General features: G+C 36.8%; 2 protein-coding genes across 2 annotated transcripts; both read left to right on the plus strand.

Moving 5' to 3' along the window:
• The first annotated feature begins 1402 nt into the window (after positions 1-1402).
• shpk (sedoheptulokinase) lies at positions 1403-8309 on the plus strand. Its single transcript, XM_026250778.1, has 7 exons — positions 1403-1699; positions 2085-2226; positions 2358-2541; positions 2640-2792; positions 5055-5230; positions 6336-6536; positions 7433-8309. Exons 1-7 carry the CDS (start codon positions 1541-1543, stop codon positions 7825-7827), a joined length of 1410 nt encoding a protein of 469 aa, XP_026106563.1. The 5' UTR covers positions 1403-1540; the 3' UTR covers positions 7828-8309.
• A 512-nt stretch (positions 8310-8821) lies between these two features.
• Positions 8822-20353, plus strand: LOC113078475 (transient receptor potential cation channel subfamily V member 1). Its single transcript, XM_026250783.1, has 16 exons — positions 8822-8955; positions 11936-12160; positions 12248-12405; positions 12899-13051; positions 13234-13371; positions 13516-13814; positions 14234-14404; positions 14561-14731; positions 14982-15086; positions 15176-15246; positions 15487-15652; positions 15856-15922; positions 17955-18250; positions 18369-18490; positions 18671-18774; positions 18860-20353. Exons 2-16 carry the CDS (start codon positions 11973-11975, stop codon positions 18970-18972), a joined length of 2322 nt encoding a protein of 773 aa, XP_026106568.1. The 5' UTR covers positions 8822-8955; positions 11936-11972; the 3' UTR covers positions 18973-20353.

A 20353-nucleotide genomic window follows, 5' to 3' on the forward strand; every position in this document is an offset into this window, starting at 1 on the left:
TTTTTTTTCTAAAACTGGGCAGATTATCTCAGATAGAAGAACTCACAGACTCAGCCCATCCAAGGTCAGGGAGCTTGTTGTTTTTTTTAATAATGTAAACATGCCTTAAAGCAAGTCCTAAAAATATAGCCACAGTTTGTTATTTATTTTAAAGCTTATTTATTTTTATTTATTTAGAAAAAGACTAGCTTGTTGTGCAATATTTTTGTTGTTGTGATTTTAAAAGGTAATTTGTTATTGTTATAAGGCTCCATAGCTTTAGTATCTCTTAATTTTCATTTATTTTTTATTCAAATGGTTTAAAATTATTTTGGGAATAGCTTGTTGTGCAATATTTAGTTTTTCTTTTTTTTTATATTGTACTTTTAAAGTTCATTTGTTAAGGTTATTAGACCCTGTGGCTTTATTATCTTTTCATTTTAATTTCATTTTTAATTATTTACATTTTTATTATTTTAATTTATTTTGGAATAGTTGTCCTCTTTGTTACAAAGCTTTTCTGTAATAAACAATAAACAACTATTCAAAAGTATGTACAGTGTTTTTAATGTTTATAAAGTGTCATATGTTACAAAAGTATGGTTTACACAGACAATCTGATTTAATAACTGCACAACTAAACCAAAACAAACAAACAGACAGAAAAAAAGATCAACATTTTAAGCATAACCAACTCTTTATTTCCACATTCAGTGTTATGGAAAATTACCACCATGACAGAAATTAAAAACAACAATTTGAAACCAGAAATGCATCACGTTACTGTAAGAGTAAATAATACTAATAATAAATAAGTACTACGCAGCCATTTTGTAAGGAAAGTTGTAAATGAACTAATTACTCTAGCCAATGTTGTCACACAGTACAAAAGAACGAAAAACCCGAAGAACCGAAAGATGAACTATTCAATTATCTGCATTCTTTTACTGTCAGTGTCTATGGTTTTAGCGTATGGGTCTGTCACGTGATTAAGGAACGACTCGACCCGAAGACTCATGAGATGAACTAATCAATTCTCTTTCCGGCTCAAATTGCATTGGGTTTAACGTATTGGGCTGTCACGTGATTGAGGAACGAGTCAAAAACCCGATAGACTCGAACTATGAACTAATCAATTCTCTTTCCGGCTCATGCTGCATTGGGTTTAACGTATTGGGCTGTCACGTGATTGAGGAACGAGTCAAAAACCCGATAGACTCGAACTATGAACTAATCAATTCTCTTTCCGGCTCAAGACTGCATTGACTGACAGGTGAATTACTACTACTAGAACAGAACCCATAGAATAATGCGCATGCGCGACTGAACGAATCACTCCCCGAGACGACTCGTTCTTCCCGAGTCACATTAAAGATTCGTTCAAAATGAACGAATCGTTCAAGAACGACACATCACTATCGCTAACTCGAATCGGGGACAGCATAGACAGTAAAAGCTAGGAACTCAGTATTTAGAGCACTTTATTTTCTGTGAAGTTATATGACATATACTGCACATATCTGCATCACGTTGCACAAAAGTTGTGCGGTCTTCAGAGATCATGGCGGCTTCGCTCAGCGGTTCTGCTGGATTTGTTCTCGGTGTGGATCTGGGCACCACGTCAGTCAAAGTCGTGCTGTTGGACGCGCGGTCAGAGACGGTCACAGACAGATGCTGCGTTCCGACACATTCGGACATCAGCAGCACCTCACTCACACATGTGGGTAACACACTCGGATTTAAAGCAAGATACACCATACTGAGAAATGAACCTCTCTCTCGAGCTCTCTTTTTCTCTTATATTTACATTTTATAATTAACAATTAACTTACAAACTCCCTGCAGCTCCTTCATGAACATTATTTAAAATGATTTATCTTTGTATTTATATATTAATATGTAACGATTATCCTATTTAAATCAGTTTGTTAGGTTAAAAGTAATCATATTATATTATCTTAATATGTAAAGTAATAGATCATGTTACTTTTTACAGTTTTCATAATGTTGTGTGAAATAATCTACCCAGTATATGTCTGGTTCTTTTTGTGAGTGTTGTTTAATGTGCTTTTTGAGACACACTTTCAATTTATTGTTGATAATAGGCAAAAGAGCAGGATCCTGCACGGATAATCGCCGCTCTGGACCAATGCATGGACGCTTTACCTAAAGACAAGCTGAAAAAAGTCAAGTGCATTGGAGTATGTGGACAAATGCATGGCATTGTGTTGTGGAAATCTAAATCAGGTTAACATCGAACAACTACTGAAAGCATGTTTGATGCTTCTTGCACTGTGGTGAAGACACTCATCTTTAATCGTAAATTAATAATTGAGATGGTATCAATAATTATACTCTCATCGGTCTCTCTCTGTTAGGCTGTGAATGGCTGAGTAAAGCTGAGATCGTTAGATTCATCCCTAAAGACGTCAGTCAGTTGGTCACCTGGCAGGATGGGCGCTGCAGTGCTGACTTCCTGTCCTCCTTACCCAAACCAGATTCCCACCAGAGTGTGGCCACTGGCTTTGGTTGTGCCACCATCTTCTGGTACATGAAACACAGGTAGAATTCCACTCAAGATTTTATCTGAATTATTTAAGAAAAAAAATGCAATTCTGCACTGAAATTGTGGTTTTCTTTATGATCTGTTACTGATTCAGGCCGGAGTTCCTGTCAGGTTTCAGTGAAGCAGGCACCATCCAAGACTATGTGGTCTCCATGCTGTGTAGCCTAGACAAATGTGTCATGACTGGACAAAACGCTGCCAGCTGGGGCTACTTCAACACAACCAGCAACAAATGGAACACACAGATGTGAGTCGAGGGAGATATTATATTTGTTTTAAGGCCACTTTACACTTAAGTACGATAACTAGAAATCCAACCTTCTTAGTATCCACATCAACAGATGATAATATTCAGTGTTTTGTAGCGCATGCAGAGTTATGTTTTCTGCTGCTTTAAATGTTCAAGCTCTTTAAATTCTGATGGATTTTGATCAGCTGTCAGTGTTTTATCATTCATTAGCATGCTCAGAGTGATTCTAGCATAACTGTTTATCTGTGTCTTTTGCGTTGTAGTGTGAACTTTCCTATTCTCATAGAAGTAGAACTAGTATTAAAACTACCGTATTTTTCGGACTATAAGTCGCACCTAAGTATGAGTCGCATCAGTCCAAAAATATGTCATTAATGAGGAAAAAAACATATATAAATCGCACTGGACTATAAGTCGCATTTATTTAGAACCAGGAATCAAGAGAAAACATTACCGTCTACAGCCGCGAGAGGGCGCTCAATATTTTCAGTGTAGATTACAGGAGAACTGAGCAGCATAGAGCGCCCTCTGGCGGCTGTAGACAGTCATGTTTTCTCTTGGTTCATGTCTCTTAGTTCATTTCTCTTGGTTCATGTCAAATTAATTTTGATATATAAGTCGCACCTGACTATAAGTTGCAGGAACAGCCAAACTATGAAAAAAAGTGCAACTTATAGTCCGGAAAATACGGTATACATATACAGGGGTTAGACAAAATAATGTGAACACCCTCTATTTTAGGGGTTAATACAATTTATTTAGGCTAGAGTGAAAACGTAAACATTGTGATTATCTTTTTGCTGTTTTTATTTTCTTGTTTGTATAGTACTAGCTGCTCAGCAGTGTTTAGTATATGCAGCCACCGCGCTACAATTTAGGTCCGGGCCCACCCATTTTGGCCCAGGCCTATGGGTAATAAGTGATTTTCATTCTAGTGGTTCATCCAATAAGCAGGCAGAGGAAAGCTTTGAAGTGAAAGCTTCTCAACCAATCAGCGGCTTCTACTCCACGTGTGGACTCTGCATCGTCACCAGCAAGTGATCCAATGAAATCAATTATGTTGGCGGTCGTTTTGCTAATATGAAACTTAAAACAAAACAAAGCAGCTTATTTTATTTTAAATTCAGCATTGTAATTCTGAATTGATAAGAAATAGTTAAATAATTTTGGACAGTTCCCTGCCCACGCTGTTAGAGAGAAACAGAACTTCCAAAGGTATAATTCCGTTTCAGTCTTTTTGTGTATTGGACGTTCAAAAGAGATAAATGGAGTTAGCTTACTGCTAACAATTAAGGTGTATTTCTTTGTCCGTTTCAGCACTGAGCTGAGGACAGCGATACAAGTTGCTGTCCTTAGTGCCGCAGAAAAGTGCTAGAACAGAGATGAAGGGAAACACGTTTTATTTAATTTTTTAAGCGGGAGGGCTTATTTTAACTGGTTCATCCAGTTTTCTGGAGGCCCTCCTACAATAAAACTCCTGGTGCCGCATGTGAGTATATGCTGTGTGATAAATGGGTGACATGTCAGACTTCCACAAATGAAAAATCCTGGGATGCTGTTTAGCAAGTGTGTCTGAAGAACTTAATGGCCCAGTTGTTAGGTGTTTTAAGAACAACGGTGTTTATGACTGAGTACACAACGCTTCTATCAGCCTAGAAGAATATACGGCAAAAAACAAAAGTGAAGGACCAGGTCCATCAAACACTGAGAAGGATTATTACAACAAAGTGACAGCAAACATCAATATTCACCTTGAACACCCTGTTTCCACACAAAAAAAAAAACAGACCACAGAGAACTTTACAAAAGCAAACATCCATGAAAGAACAGGAACTGCTAAAAATGTAATCACAGACACTTATTCCGAAATACAAAAAAGTTTGTGTCTTGGTCATAATTGGAGCACCAAAATGAACTTTGACATCTGCCCAGGCACCTCAATCACCTGACTAGAAGATTATCAAACTACTGTGCAGATTCCTTTAACATCTCTAAAGCAGCTGGCAGATGTTCTGATAGACGACATTCAACTTGAGACTACTCCGACGTATAAATCCATTCTAATAAGGTTGGAGTCTGTTTTAAAGGCAAACGGTGGTAAAACACCTTAATAATAAAATATTGCATATTTCCTAGATGTTCACATTATTTTGTCCAACCCCTGTAGTTATCATCTTAGGTGTGCACAGGCTTATGATGTGTATGGTGTTTAATATTACAGTTTCTCTGTGTTGAGCTGTGTGATCATATGTCCTCCAGTCTGAAGGATGCAGGTTTCCCTGTGCAGCTCTTGCCTGTCATGGTGGAGTCCGGAGCTGTGGCTGGTCACACTTCTTCTGAGTGGTTCGGCATCCCTGCTCACACAGCTGTCGGGGCAGCTCTGGGGGACTTCCAGTGTAGTGTCTACTCCTGCATGACTGACAAAGGAGATGCCGGTATAGTGTGGATTAGATGCCTCTTTGCATACTGTTTTCTAAATATCAATGACTTGCTCTAGAAATGAGTCAGACTATTGTAGTTATATCTGCTCAGCCACAAACAACAATCAGTATATACTCATCCCGAGGTCAGTTTGTGTTTAATAATTCATCCTCCAGGTGGAGATGTTATATGATGAGCATGTTATGTTCCACCCCAGTTTGCCTAAAAGTATGTGCTCTTTTGGTGAAGAAAAAGTATGCACTTTTGAATGTCTAGTAGAAGAGAAGGCAAGTTTTGGGGTATACGATCACGCCATACGATTGCGTCTTTAACGGACTGATCTGTTGCACACTTACAAGCACTTGTAAACTGGCCTGTCAATCATCTTGTATGCTTTGGGACACACTTATTCTAATCTCACATACTATTATTTAAGATGGATTGTGTGAACATTGGGACGAAGGGTTAGACATGGCAGATCTTGTACTCAGATTTCAGTGTCCTGTCTGAAGGGCAAGGCTGCATTAGAGACACTATCTGTTTTATTGGTTCTTGTAAAAGAGATATTTTTGTGCTGCAGCTTAAGCAGTTCTTAAAAGATAACTGCATGGTATTTTACATTTGTAAACCTAATTGGTTTACTTATTTTATTGATACTCTCTTTGTTCAGACATAAAAAGGTTATACATTTTCTAGAGGTTTTATCCACTATTTATAGATGGTTTAGATTTTATATTTCAACATTTCTACTTCACAGAAAAATATATTTAGCTATATTTACTGATGCATTGTACAAAATTATAAGATTGAATGTGTACTCCATGCTGTGTCCACATCAGTGTGGTGGACTGTAGCATTTTTACTTATACATTTACATTCAAATGTTTGGAGATTTATTCTTTCCTTTTTTTGGTGAAAGAAATGAGTAGTTCTATTGTGTAAGGAAACATTAAATTGCTCAAAAGTGAACCACTTGTGTTACAAAAGATTTCTATTTCAAATAAATGCTGTTCTTTTGAACTTTCTATTCATTAGAAACGATAGTACTCCAAACTTTTGAACTGTAGTGTAGAAGGCATATCACGCACAAATTAATTGTGACTTATGTTTCATCCCTAGTACTGAATATGAGCACTTCAGCCCAGCTGACGTTTGGCATGCCTGCGGAGTTCACCCCTCCGAGTTCTCCAGACCCCCTCTCTCCTGTTGCTTATTTCCCATACTTCCACAGCTCCTACCTGGCAGTGGCCGCATCACTTAATGGAGGCAATGTCATGGCCACCTTTGTCAGAATGCTGGACTCGTGGATGAAAGAATTTGGTAAATCAACAATTGTTACATATTTTTAAATGTATTATTATTTTAATTTTAAAATACAGTGTGACCTTTTTATATTGTAGGGCAGGGCTTTGCAATGAAATAAATTTCTTACCGGGATTTCAATTATGGATGCCACAATTATGTTCAATAGGGCTGCACGATGTGTCGTTTAAGCATCGATATCGCGATGTACAAATCCACGATAGTCACATCGCAGGATGTGCGATGTAGGCTGTCGTAGTTGATCCGTTATTCAGTAATTGTACGGGCCAGCTGCTCCCCGGCCCTTGACGAATGTGATTCGCGGATTAAATGCACAGCTTAACCATCATAGAGTGAAAGTTTATCATTTGCATGTGTTTTTAAGTCCTGTCAGTTTAACAGGGCAGAGAGAGAGCGCAATGTCGCAATATATATCGCAAAATATATCGCAATGTCATTTTTTCCCAATATCGTGCAGCCCTAATGTTCATAGAGGCAACTATTCAAAATCCACTTATGTTATTCTGCGTGAGTAAGTATAACATTATAATACAATGCGTATTTTTACTTTTTTATTTAAAGAAGAAACCAATGCAGTTGACATTTGAGGCATACTACCTACTATAGAAAAGTTTTTCACTTAGTTTTTCACTTTTCAATTTTTTTTATTTTCATATAAAAATGGCTTCATTTGCTTCAAACAATGTTATAAACATCATTTATTGTAAATTGTGATAATCGTAATTAATAATCTCAATTACACTTTTAAGGAAATAATCAACAATTGAGATTTTTGTCATAATCGTGCAGCCCTATTGTAAGGTGTTAATAGAAACTTTAAAATAGCCTTGTTGCATGTTTTTGGTCCTCAGGTGTATTCTTATCTTAATAATGTATTTATTGTTTTGTCATAGGATTGGAAGTAAATGAGTCCACAATCTACTCCCGGCTGATCCAGTCTGCTCTGGCACAGCCTGACACTGACCTAACCGTGACCACAGCGCTGCTAGGAGAGCGGCATGACCCCACTTCCAGTGCCAGTGTCTCCCAAATCTCGCCCTCTAACCTCTCTCTGGGTCATGTGACTCGGGCTGTGTGCAGGGGCATTATTGAAAACATGGCCACTATGATGCCCCCTCAGAGCCTGCGGGCTGCTGGGGTGAGGTGTATTATTGGCAGTGGTAGCGCACTGTCATGTAACACAGTTCTCCAACAGGAAGTGGAGAGAGTGTTTCCATTTCCTGTAGTTTATGGAAAAGATGTTGACTCAGCAGTTGGAGTTGCCATGGTGTTTAAAGACCAAACATAAGATACAACACCCAAAATCATGTCTCCGAGACTTCTGACCTACCATGCTGTTGTGGTATGACCTACAACGCTGGCAGAGCTATTTTATCTGTATTAAAATGTCAAAATAATCATACTTTGTAATTGATATTTATAATTGAATTTAATTTAAAATATTTTAATTTTGTATCATTCTGTCTATAAAATCATTTCTTTTTATTTTTTTATACTAGATACTATATCATTAAAGTAACATTGATTCATTTGAAAAAAATTTTTGTTGTTGTTGACCAAAACATGTCAGATTTGTTTATCTATTGTTCAATTCACACACTCATTAAATAACTATTGTCTTAGAGTGCAATACAAAACCATTGTGTTGTAAAATACAAAATATGTATTTTTTTAAGAATATTTCTGAATTCCATTAAATGACTTGAAATGACGAACCATTCTGTTTACATGTTTAGTGGCATCTCAAATGTTAATAAACAGTTGCCATATATCATCACATCACATGTGGTTTTTCTGGTTGTTCTTTTGTCATAATTGAGCTAATGTGGTATATTTCATGTGCTGCACATGACTGTAACTGAAATTTCTGTAGAGGTACAGATCAGCTTGATTTAGTTCACATGATGTACTCACCTACACCATCATGTATGTGGCCAAACCGCCTTACTCTGCCACGGTCCTCCAGTTTCATACAGGAAACTGCATGCTAAGAAAGTGCAATTGCTCAACAGACAAGTGAATGCGCTTCAAACCAAGCTTGCTGTTAGAGGTACGATATTATATGTATTCCAGCACATGAATAATTGAACATTTGGATAGTTATAATATGTAGTAGAGTATAGTGTTGCTAAATGAAAATTAAGCATTTTAAGAAGGAGCTTGATGAGTTTTAGTGCATTGTGAGCAGATGATATAAATAAGCTACAGGGCGTGGACATGGCAAAACATACGTAACAACATACTCAAAAAAATCAATTCAACTCGCCTTTCTGTAAGGCTCTCGGCAACCTCAGATCATCTTGCCCTTTTCCTCTTTGAGACAGAGAGACAGAGAGAGAGCAAGTTATCGTGCTAAAGGAATCAAGCGCATCAATACTGGATATTTCATCTAAAAGATTAAAAAACTGATTAATTGGTGAGTACAAATGTTACATTCTTTACTCATAGGGATTATGCAGTAAATCATTACTAATGCAGTAAATCATAAAGGAATGGTAAACTTTACAAAATAAAGTTGTTGTTTTTGCTGCCAAATGCCTTAGGTGCATTTAATTTTTTGATGTTTTTGTTATCTACTTCAGTTCATATTTGTGCAGATCAATTTGAATGTTTGTTTGACTGTTTTTGCTCAAGCCACCACATGCTGAGTAAGGGCTACATCTCATAATCTAGCGAGTGAGATGATATAAAGATGGTGTCTGTGTAATGTACAGTTTCTGCTGTAATGTTATCTGAACCCATTTACAGAGAGGTCAAGTCATAATATGTTACTAAATAAGACTATCCAGCATCTTGAAATTGCATGTTAGGTCATAATCTAGCGTGAAACAACATTAACTGATATAATTTGTCCATCAAATATCTGTTCGCCTCTTTAACAAGCTGAGCTGCCTCACCCTTCGAGGACTCTGCTTTCACATACAGACTGAATATACTCACTTCTGTTCCTGATTGAATTATAACTCGAGCGTCCTTGACACCCTTTCTTTAATTTGATATGCACATTACACATTAATGCTTGTTTTCTTTTTCAAATCTGAATAATGTGTAATCTCCCAGAGGTCTATTTTATGGTTATCTGTTGTTTATATTTGTGTATGTGCCTTAAATGAGGAACAGCAACTGGATGCACTCATGACTATTACACATTTGTACATTTCCCTAATGATTTTAGGAAATATTTGTGTTCTTATTTGATGAGCTAGTGAAATACGAATGTGCTCAAATCATATATATGTAGCCAGTGAAACTAATTTTACATTTCCTTTGATAGTGTCACTTCCTGTCACCAAGTTTTTATCTGAATTATTTTTGTACCCTTCCTCTTTTAACTGGTTTTTGAAACAAAAAGGCACATTAAGATGAACGAACCACTAGCTCTTATTCTCACTGCTGTTTATCCAATTTTATAAATGAGGTCTCAGCAGAAAGAACAATAGCATCCAAGCATAATTACTGATGCTAACTGGTATTAGAATGTCACATTGACTTATAAAAGCAAAGTCTGTGGTCTTTTCATCTTTAAAGAAATTCATGTGAAAATGAACGGTCTTTTAAATACAAAACCAGCTTTGTGAGAGAAGCATGGTAAAATGTCACAAGATACATCACATGTATGCTGAAAAACTCAACAGAGATGAGGCTTAGTAGCTCTTTTCTATGGAGATTTATCTATTTTGGCCTTGTACTGATTACACAAACACAGTGTAATTCAGTTTCTTAATGCCAGATTAATTTCCTCTCACTGCAATTGAGAATGTAATTCTATATGAAGTCATTTACGAAGAGGCTTATAATTTTCTACAGTACCGAATATCCAGTGTATTAGTAACTGCATTTGGTCAGAAATGCATTTCCATGTATTCTCAGGGATGCTGGGACAATCATGGCCCATTCCCTGGGTGGGATCATATAGCTTGTAACAGCATGAAGAGAGATGAATAATTCAGTTAGCAAGGGTCTAGTAGAGCATGCAACTACTTCCACCATTTCTACTTGCACATATACACTGAACCTGTTTACCTTTTTGTTTGTTTCTCTATCTATGATAACCTCTTACAGTATTCCATAATTTTGCTTTGATTAAATATGGATTTACTGTGTAACCAAAAATAACCACAGACCCATTAAATGGGATACTGACTACCTTTTTTTTTTTTTTTGAATTTAGTATTTTTTTCATGTCATTATATTGTAAAGAGCATAAGGATATTTTTGAAAAATCATATTTTATTAATATTTTATGTATAATATTATGTATAATATTTCCCTTGTAAAGAACACCAAGATTCAGTATTTGAAAAGACACGAAAAGACAAAAATAATTAGATTTTTTAAATTCACCAATAAATTTGTTATTTTATTCCAAAATTTGCATAAAGATGATTCTTAACTATGTTATGCAATGTGTGTAAAATGGCCATAAAAGGTTTCCACATAATATAAAATGTATCATATTAAAAACATATTCATGTGTTTTTGGGGCAGCATGTAAGAAAAAAGAAGTAATGGGAGTAATAACTGGCAAGATTTTTATAATATCTAATATTTCATAGAAATATTTATTTATAATTAATTTTTTCCAATTCACTCATGTCTTCCAACATGCGTAATAAACATACTTTTTAGATATCCTCTACAGTGGACATGTACGAGATCCATGTCCAGTTTCATATTTTGATTTGAAACCCCATTAATTTTTTTTCTGAAATGTTGATTTATGACAAACAATTAGAAAATGAGTCAGATTTAAAGGATCATTACAAAATATGATATGTCCAGAAGAGTGTTAAATTTGATCTCTAAATTAATGTCAGCCTTTTTTAAAGACAGAGTTAAATCTGTGATAAGGTCAAAGAGAAATTCACTAAAATATAATGTCCTCTACAGTGGACAAAAGCCATAACTACTTGTCAGGAGGATAGGCCTATTTATGTGTTCAGAACACCTTATATCCATAATTTTTCTAGCTGCCTTTTGAAGAGAGACTTAAGACATATAAAACATAACTGAAGTCATATAAAACAGCAGTAGTTCTGCTTTTCCTTCTACTTCATGTCACAAAGTTTCTAGTTGGATCGTTTGTGAACTGTTCCTCTTTTAATGGTTTTAAAACATGATCCATTATAACAATCAAGCAGCTTCTACTCTTACAAAAGCAGCTCTTAGTCTACATTACATAAAAAATCAATTTTACTGGTCACAAAGGAAGAAACATTTAGTGAATTATCATCAGTGCACAACTCCTAATTTTAAAGCTAGCTAGTGTCAGAATGTCCCATTCATGTATAAAAGTAAAATTTTTGTCAAACTCCCATTTCCTAGAACTTATTTGTATGAAATGGAAACCTAATGTCTTGTTTCTCTCAATGATATTACTTATACACTGTTTACAGGCTTTAATTTGTGCTGTATGAATAAGAAAACAGCACTATGAGTACATCAGAAGACAGCAGCCCCACATTCTTCCTGGAGACCGATGACCTGACAGACGAAGAAAGGTCAAAGTTCAAACAGGTGAAGAAAGGCACCTCAAAGGACAAGAGACCCATGGATTCTGATTACCTGGAGGAGACAGATGATTCTGCACACACAATTAAATTTAACCTAAACTTTGACGGGTAAGCAGGCCTCCTTTAACCACACCGGAGTGTATGAAAAACACAGTGTGAGAAATCCTTACTTTATCAGACACATTCTGCACACAGGGGAATCAGAAATGTGAAAGAGGAACCAGCTCAGCAGGACAGAGAGAGGTTTACACTCAAGAGGCTGTTTGATGCCGTGTCCAGTGGGAATGTGTCTAAACTGCAGGGTTTACACGAGTACCTGCACAAAAACATGAAACGGCTCACCGACTCTGAGTGTAATTGTATTCAAGAACAAATACACCACAGTTCCATTCAAACGTTTGGGGTGGTAAGATTTTTGCAAGAAATCAGTTATGTTCACCAAGGCTGCATTCATTTGATCAAAAATACAGTGAAAACACTAATACAGTGAATTATTATTACAATTTAAAATAACTGCTCTATATATTTTAAAATGTGATTTATTCCTGTGATGCAAAGCTGAATTTTCAGCAGCCATTTCTGCAGTCTTCAGTGTCACATGCTCCTTCAGAAATCCTTCTAATATACTGATTTAAAACTCACGATGCAAATAAAGTAAAGCATCACTTTTGATCAATTTATTGTGCCCTTGCTGAATAAAAATATTAATTTATTTAAAAAAAAAACTAAAAAAAACTTTACCCCCAATTTTTGAATGGTATAGTATACCCAAACACAAGAAGAGCACTGTGAACTCATGACCGATATTCATTATATAATGAAACAACTGTTTTATAACTTCTTTAGATAAGTCCAATGGAAAGACAGCTCTGCTGAAAGCACTTTTAAATTTGAAGGAAGGCGAGAATGACACTATTGAACTTCTGCTGGAAATTGCAGAGAAAACGGGAGGTTTAAAAAGTTTAGTCAATGCTGCCTACACAGACATTTACTACAAAGGTCAGAGACAGCTTCATTTTACATAATATTTTAATTAGTCTAATTATTATTATCAGATCTAGTTTTATATTAACTAACATTAGTGATTTATTTTTCATAAATCAACAGAATATTGATCATATTTTATTTGGCTGTCCAACCCATCCATTTTGCAATGTTATCAACTGATCTCTTTGAGACAGGTCAGACAGCTCTCCATGTTGCAATTGAAAGGAGGAGCGCAAAATTTGTAAAGATGCTTGTTGAAAAAGGGGCTGATGTCCATGCTAAGGCCTGTGGGAAATTCTTTCAGCCCAATCAAGAAGCATGCTTCTATTTTGGTAGGTCTATTGATATGATTAAACTTTTGTAATATGGATATAATATAAAAAATCTACATTTAAAATTCTACTTAATGACTTGTTACTGACCCACATTTGTGGGAACCGAGGCTTATCTGTATCTTTTACATCTTTTGTGCACAGGTGAGCTGCCCTTGTCTCTGGCCGCTTGCACTAATCAGCCGGACATCGTTGACTTCCTTATGGACAATCCTTACAAGAGGGTGGATGTCGGGAACAGGGACTCTCATGGAAACACAGTGCTTCACGCACTAGTATCCATAGCTGATAACAGTCCTGAAAACACAGAGTTCGTCATTGCCATGTATGACCACATCTTATTGAAAGCCAACCAACTTCACCCAGAGATCAAGCTGGAGGAAATCAAAAATAACAAAGGACTCACTCCACTCACACTAGCTGCCAAGACAGGAAAAGTGGTGGTAAACCTTCTTTTTTCTGGTGTTTACTGATTTTTGAATGTTTGTTTTGAATGTATTTATTTAAAGCGGTGATTCGTTTGAAGCAGGGTGTATTTCTTTAAGTGCCAGTTCTGTATTCTATTCTGTTTTTGGATGTTCCTGATTTTGTGTGGATGTTTAGTCCCCATGTGATTTGAAATGGTATTTCTGTTCAGCACATGGCATTAAGTCAGACACTACAATGATTCATAGTCATGTAGTCTACAGTGACAGTCTAACCTTATTTAACCTAAACTCACAGTTTAATGTATTAATTTATTGTATTGTATTTTAGCTGATGTCGTTGTTGGCTTTGCTGATTACTAAAATCAGTGCATTGCCAAAGACAAGTGACTAAATAAAAGATATTTGACCGATTTCATTATTCCTTTGTCAACTAGCTGTTAAAGCACATCGTGCAGCGGGAGTTTAAGGGGTGCAAACATCTGTCACGGAAGATCACGGAGTGGGCCTATGGTCCAGTGTGCTCGTCTCTGTATGACCTCTCCTCTCTCGACACCTATGAGAAGAACTCTGCGCTGGAGATAATCGTTTATGGCAGTGAGATTCCTGTGAGATAACATGCTGTTTACTTGATAATAATTAATTATACAATTTAAAATGCATACGATTTTACTACTTTACTAGCAAAATGTTGTAAAGAAGCTATATGGATTTTGATAAATAATGTTTATAGCATCATGTTTGGTTATTTCATCTGATTTCAGAATCGCCTCGAGATGCTCAATATTGAGCCATTTAACAGGCTAATTGAAGAGAAGTGGGAGAGATTTGCAAAACGGATGTTCTTGTTCAGCTTCATCGTTTATGTTATCTACCTTTTCATCTTTACTGCAGTAGCTTATAACCGCGAAGAAGAGAAGGACTTTAGCAACAAAGTAGGTACAGCCCAGAGGTGGTGAGTACAAAAAGGGCATGAGATGGACAGGGGTTTGGCTTTGCATCACTTTTGATGTTATAGGCATGAACATTTCTGTCTACATTGTCTCTGAGAAAATAAAACATGCAAATATGCATACTTGCATCTAGGTCCAGTTCAGAGTCTGATTTAAACTATTATTTGTGCATGCTTACTGTAAATGGTACACTATTTAATGCCTTGTGTCATCCTCGCTTTTTTCATTTCAGACATTAAAGTCTTCATTGCGTTATAAAAATAATAGCAAAGGCTACCTGCTTCTGATAGGACAGATCATAACTACCATTGGAGCACTTTACTTCTTAATTAAAGGGGTATGTATCTAATGCTGTTGATTTAAAATTCATATATAATTGTATTTGTTTATTTCTACAGAAATGAATGTATTGCCTTTTATTTTAAGTTAATAGATATGTTAAGGAAGCGTCCAGGATTTCAGTCCCTGTTCATAGATGGATACACCGATCAGCTTTTGTGAGTCCTTTGCCTTTAGTTTTATTTGAGTATGAATCATTTCCTATTACAGACTAATTTGAAATTAGCTTCATTTCCAATAATTCTTCTGAATGTAAAACTTATACATGTTTTAAATCAATGTATATATTTATATTCTGTATAATGACATCACAAAGTTAAGTTGCAATAGTCAAACTAATGTTTCCTGCTGAAACAGTAATTGTTAAGTGCCTTTTTTACTGGTTTCTGTTGCATCAGTTTTCTGCAGGCCGTGCTCTTTCTGGCGTGTGCACTATTGTACTTCTTTGGTCAGGATGAATATGTGGCCTGTCTAGTTCTGTGTCTTGCCTTGAGCTGGGTAAATCTACTCTACTTCTCCAGAGGGTCCAAAAATATGGGAATCTACAATGTCATGATACAAAAGGTGAGTGATAATTGTCTTTCTTATTCATCATGCTTTCCTCTGGCCTTCAGATTAGAGTATTAGTAAAATATGGTTTGTGTAGCATTATAGAAAGATGCTATGCAACACATTTAATTTATTTTTGTAGTGTACACTAGTCTGTACAGTTCAGGCTTTATTCTTCATGTGTGTACAACACACTCACAATCTTTAATTATTGTCAGATGGTTCTTGGAGAAATTCGTCGATTCCTTGTCGTGTACATGGTCTTCCTCATTGGGTTCTCTACAGGTATATATGCATACATTCATGAAGGTCCTTGACTAATTTATTACAATTAATTTCTTGTATCGCACGTATAAAACTATATATTAGTGTATGAAACTATATCACAAATACAGGTGCTGGTCATATAATTAGAATATCATCAAAAAGTTGATTTTACTAATTACATTCAAAAAGTGAAACTTGTATATTATATTCATTCATTACACACAGACTGATATATTTCAAATATTTATTTCTTTAAATTTTTATGATTATAACTGACAACTAAGGAAAATCACAAATTCAGTATCTCAGAAAATTAGAATATTGTGAAAAGGTTCAATATTAAAGACACCTGGTGCCACACTCCACTCAGCTAATTAACTCAAAACACCTGCAAAGCCTTTAAATGGTCTCTCAGTCTAGTTTTGTAGGCTACACAATCATGGGGAAGACTGCTGACTTGACAGTTTTCTAAAAGATGACCATTGACACCTGGCACAAGGAAGGCAAGATACAAAAGGTCATTGCAAAAGAGGTTGACTGTTAACAGAGCTCTGTGTCCAAGCACATTAATAGAGAGATGAAAAGAAGGAAAAGATGTGGTAGAAAAAAAAGTGTACAAACAATAGGGATAACTGCACCCTGGACAGGATTGTGAAACAAAACCCGTTCAAAAATGTGGGGGAGATTCACAAAGAGTGGACTGCAGCTGGAGCTTCAAGAACCACTACACACAGACGTATGAGAGACATGGGTTTCAGCTGTCGCATTCCTTGTATCAAGCCACTCTTGAACAACAGACAGCATCAGAAGTGTCTAAAGACAAAAAGGACTGGACTGCTGCTGAGTGGTCCAAAGTTATGTTCTCTGATGAAATTACATTTTGCATTTCCTTTGGAAATCAGGGTCCCAGAGTCTGTAGAGTCAGAGGAGCGGCACACAATCCACGTTGCTTGAGGTCCAGTGTAAAGTCTCCACAGTCAGTGATGGTTTGGGGTGCAATGTCATCTGTTGGTGTTGGTCCACTGTGTTTTCTGAGGTCCAAGGTCAACGCAGCCATATACCAGGAAGTTTTAGAGCACTTCATGCTTCCTGCTGCTGACCAACTTTATGGAGATGCAGATTTCATTTTCCAACAGGACTTGGCACCTGCACACAGTGTCAAAGCTACAAGTACCTGGTTTAAGGACCATGGTATCCCTGTTATTAATTGGCCAGCAAACTCGCCTGACCTTAACCCCATAGACAATCCATGGGGTATTGCGATATGCCAGACCCAAGAATACAGAAGAGCTGAAGGCCACTATCTGAGCAACCTGGGCTCTCATAACACCTGAGCAGTGCCACAGACTGATCGACTCCATGCCACGCTGCATTGCTGAAGTAATTCAGACAAAAGGAGCCCCAACTAAGTATTGAGTGCTGTACATGCTCATACTTTTCATTTTTATACTTTTCAGTTTGCCAAGTTTTCCAAAAATTCTTTCTTTGTATTTCTCTTAATTTATATTCAAATTTTCTGAGATACTGAATTTGGGATTTTCCTTAGTTGTCAGATATAATCATCAAAATTAAAAGAAATAAAAATGTGAAATATATCAGTCTGTGTGTAATGAATGAATATAATAAACAAGTTTCACTTTTTTAATGGAATTTTTGCTGATATTCTAAGTATATGACCAGCACCTGTATTCCCACAAATGTATTAAGCTGCACAACTGTTTTTATCATTGACAATAATAAATGTTTCCTGACCACCAAATCATCATATTAGATTGATTTCTGAAGGATAATGTGGCACTGAAAACTGGAGTAACGGCTGCTGAATACTCACCTTTGCCATCACATCAATATTTTTTAAAATATATATATTAACATAGAAACAGATACTGTAAATTGTAATAATATTTCACAGTAATACTGTTTTGCTGTTTGACCAATTAAATGCAGCCTTGATGAGCATAAGAGACTTCTTTCTGAAACTTAAAAAATCTTACCAACCCTAATTGTATGCATGATAGTGTGTGCTAGTGATGTGTTTCTTACTCAACAGCCGTGGTAACTCTCCTTGATGAGGGACCTATCAGTGCACAATCTAGTTCTGAAGGACACTGTACGAAGCCCTCATTCAAGAGCATCTACTACACCACTCTGGAGTTATTCAAGTTTACGATAGGCATGGGAGATCTGGAGTTCACCGATCAGTTTCAGTATATAGAGGTCTTCTATGTGCTGCTAATATTGTATATAGTGATGACTTACATTTTGATGCTGAACATGCTGATCGCTCTGATGAATCAAAGAGTGGAGGAGATGTCTGTAGAGAGCACCAGCATCTGGAAACTACAGGTGAAATCAAAGGCGAAGTTAAAGCTGTCTATGCATTTCTGCAGTAAACATGCACTTGAAATCCTTTAGCTGATTCAGTGGGAAAATGGCTGTAATGGTTTGCCATTATTATTCACAGCGTGCAATCACCACCTTGGACATGGAGTGGATTCTTCCCCGCTGTCTGAAGACAAAGCTGCGCTCCGGGGAAGAGAAGGATCTAGGCGGGGAGCAGGAGCCTGATCGACGCTGGTGCTTCAGGTGACCCCGCTGGCTTCCACCCGAAACCACAAGATCTGAACACAAGTCTCCTTTTTAAAAATGGATGATTCATTTAGAAAAGTGGATATTAGCATGCAAACACAAACATTATCAATAACTATATACACTTAACCTGTGTTGATCTGATTACTGTCAATGCGTGTGTCCTCTTTCTTTCAGTGTGGAGGAAGTCAACTGGAACGTGTGGAACAGAAACCTTGGTGTAGTTACCGAGGATCCTGGGAAATGTATACCTGTACCATCCCCAACTAAACTTCAGAGAGGTAGTCAATGTTAAACAAATGTGTGTATGTGCGTGCGTGCGTATGTTATTTTGATCTTACATCATATCATTTGTATTGGTTACAGAGCTGAGCCGGCGTGGACTTCTGCAAACATTCAGTAAACGCTGGACACAGAGAACACAACGCAGAGATGTACAGGAGCTGAGTCCTCTAGCTGAGGCCTCTAGCTCCGTATAATAATGCCTTTATAATCTGTTATCTATTGCAATGTATTTTGCAATTCCCTTTAAGTCCAACTGGTGTAAGAAAAATGGCATATTATGACTGGTTAAAACGTGAAAAATAAATAAATTAATAATTAAATAAATAAAGATTTGAGACATATAATGGTGATGTAAAAATGTGCAGGATAATGAGAATGACCCTTTAATAATAATAGCGTAATAATAATAACTTTTATTTATAGGCATCTTTCACGGCTCTCAAGGACACCAAAAGTTGATAAAATACAAACAATACAAAACAAAGACAAACAAATCAAATCAAATAATCAAATCACCTAAAAGCTATTCTAAACAAATACGTTTTTTATATCTTTTGACTGTTGGAACAGGTATAAGACTATTATAACAGCAGCATACAAAATGTCTCGTTGCATCCTTCAGTAAACCAAGGTTACTTATGTAACTGAAGACATTCCCCATCAAGTTCAGTCTCTCCACATTGCTTAGCTCATGCTTTGGGGAATGTGTACAATCCTGCTGTATTGTACTATTCCTCATACCTGGTGAGAAGAGCCAACTTAACCTGGCTTGATAAAACCAAGCATGTTGACTGCTTTACATGGCACTCAGAGGAGAACAAATGCCCTCCAGCTCAAGCAGAGCTTGACTAAGCACAGAAAGCAACACAAGAATCAACACAAAATCCTCATCACTCCAATAAAATATATTTAACAGCACACTTACCACAGTCAGCAACAGCTCGAGTACACGTAGAGAGCTGCTGACTATTAGTGTGTTTGGTATGCCTTGGGTCCATTGGACCTAACCAAAACCATCCTGCTCACAGGGAGGGGACGTGGCTAGGTGCAGGTAACCAATACAAGAGCTGTAGAAACCTCACTGCACAAACACAATAAGTGCTGTGAATGATGAGATCTCAAGGTTGTAAAATCTGGCAAAGGTGTCCTATCTTTTGCCCAAGCCCAGGATTTAGCCACCTTTCTTGTGGAGTGGGCGTGGACATCCCATGGACCGGACTCATTCATAGAAGCATACGCAATCGATTCCTAAATCCAATGTGACAGCCACTGTTTCGATACTGACAGTTCTTTAGTACGGTCCCCAAAACTTAAAAACTGCTGCTATGCTAGTATGAAATAACTAGTACTCTCCAGATAAAATCGCAGAGGGCAAAGTGGATGCGGTGCTGACTCAGAAGTCTGGGGAGCAAACGCTTGCAGCATACATGCGTTCTTAATGAATTAGAAAGCACTTAGAGTTAAGACACATATCCCTGCATGGGCTGCAGTCTAACATACAGCCATTCTTACTGAACTTCATACATACAGTCAGTGGCCACTCCAGACAATTTTGATTGGGGGGTCAATGGGGTG

The sequence above is a fragment of the Carassius auratus genome, chromosome 5 (genome assembly GCF_003368295.1).
Source record: "Carassius auratus strain Wakin chromosome 5, ASM336829v1, whole genome shotgun sequence".
Classification (NCBI taxonomy): domain Eukaryota; kingdom Metazoa; phylum Chordata; class Actinopteri; order Cypriniformes; family Cyprinidae; genus Carassius; species Carassius auratus.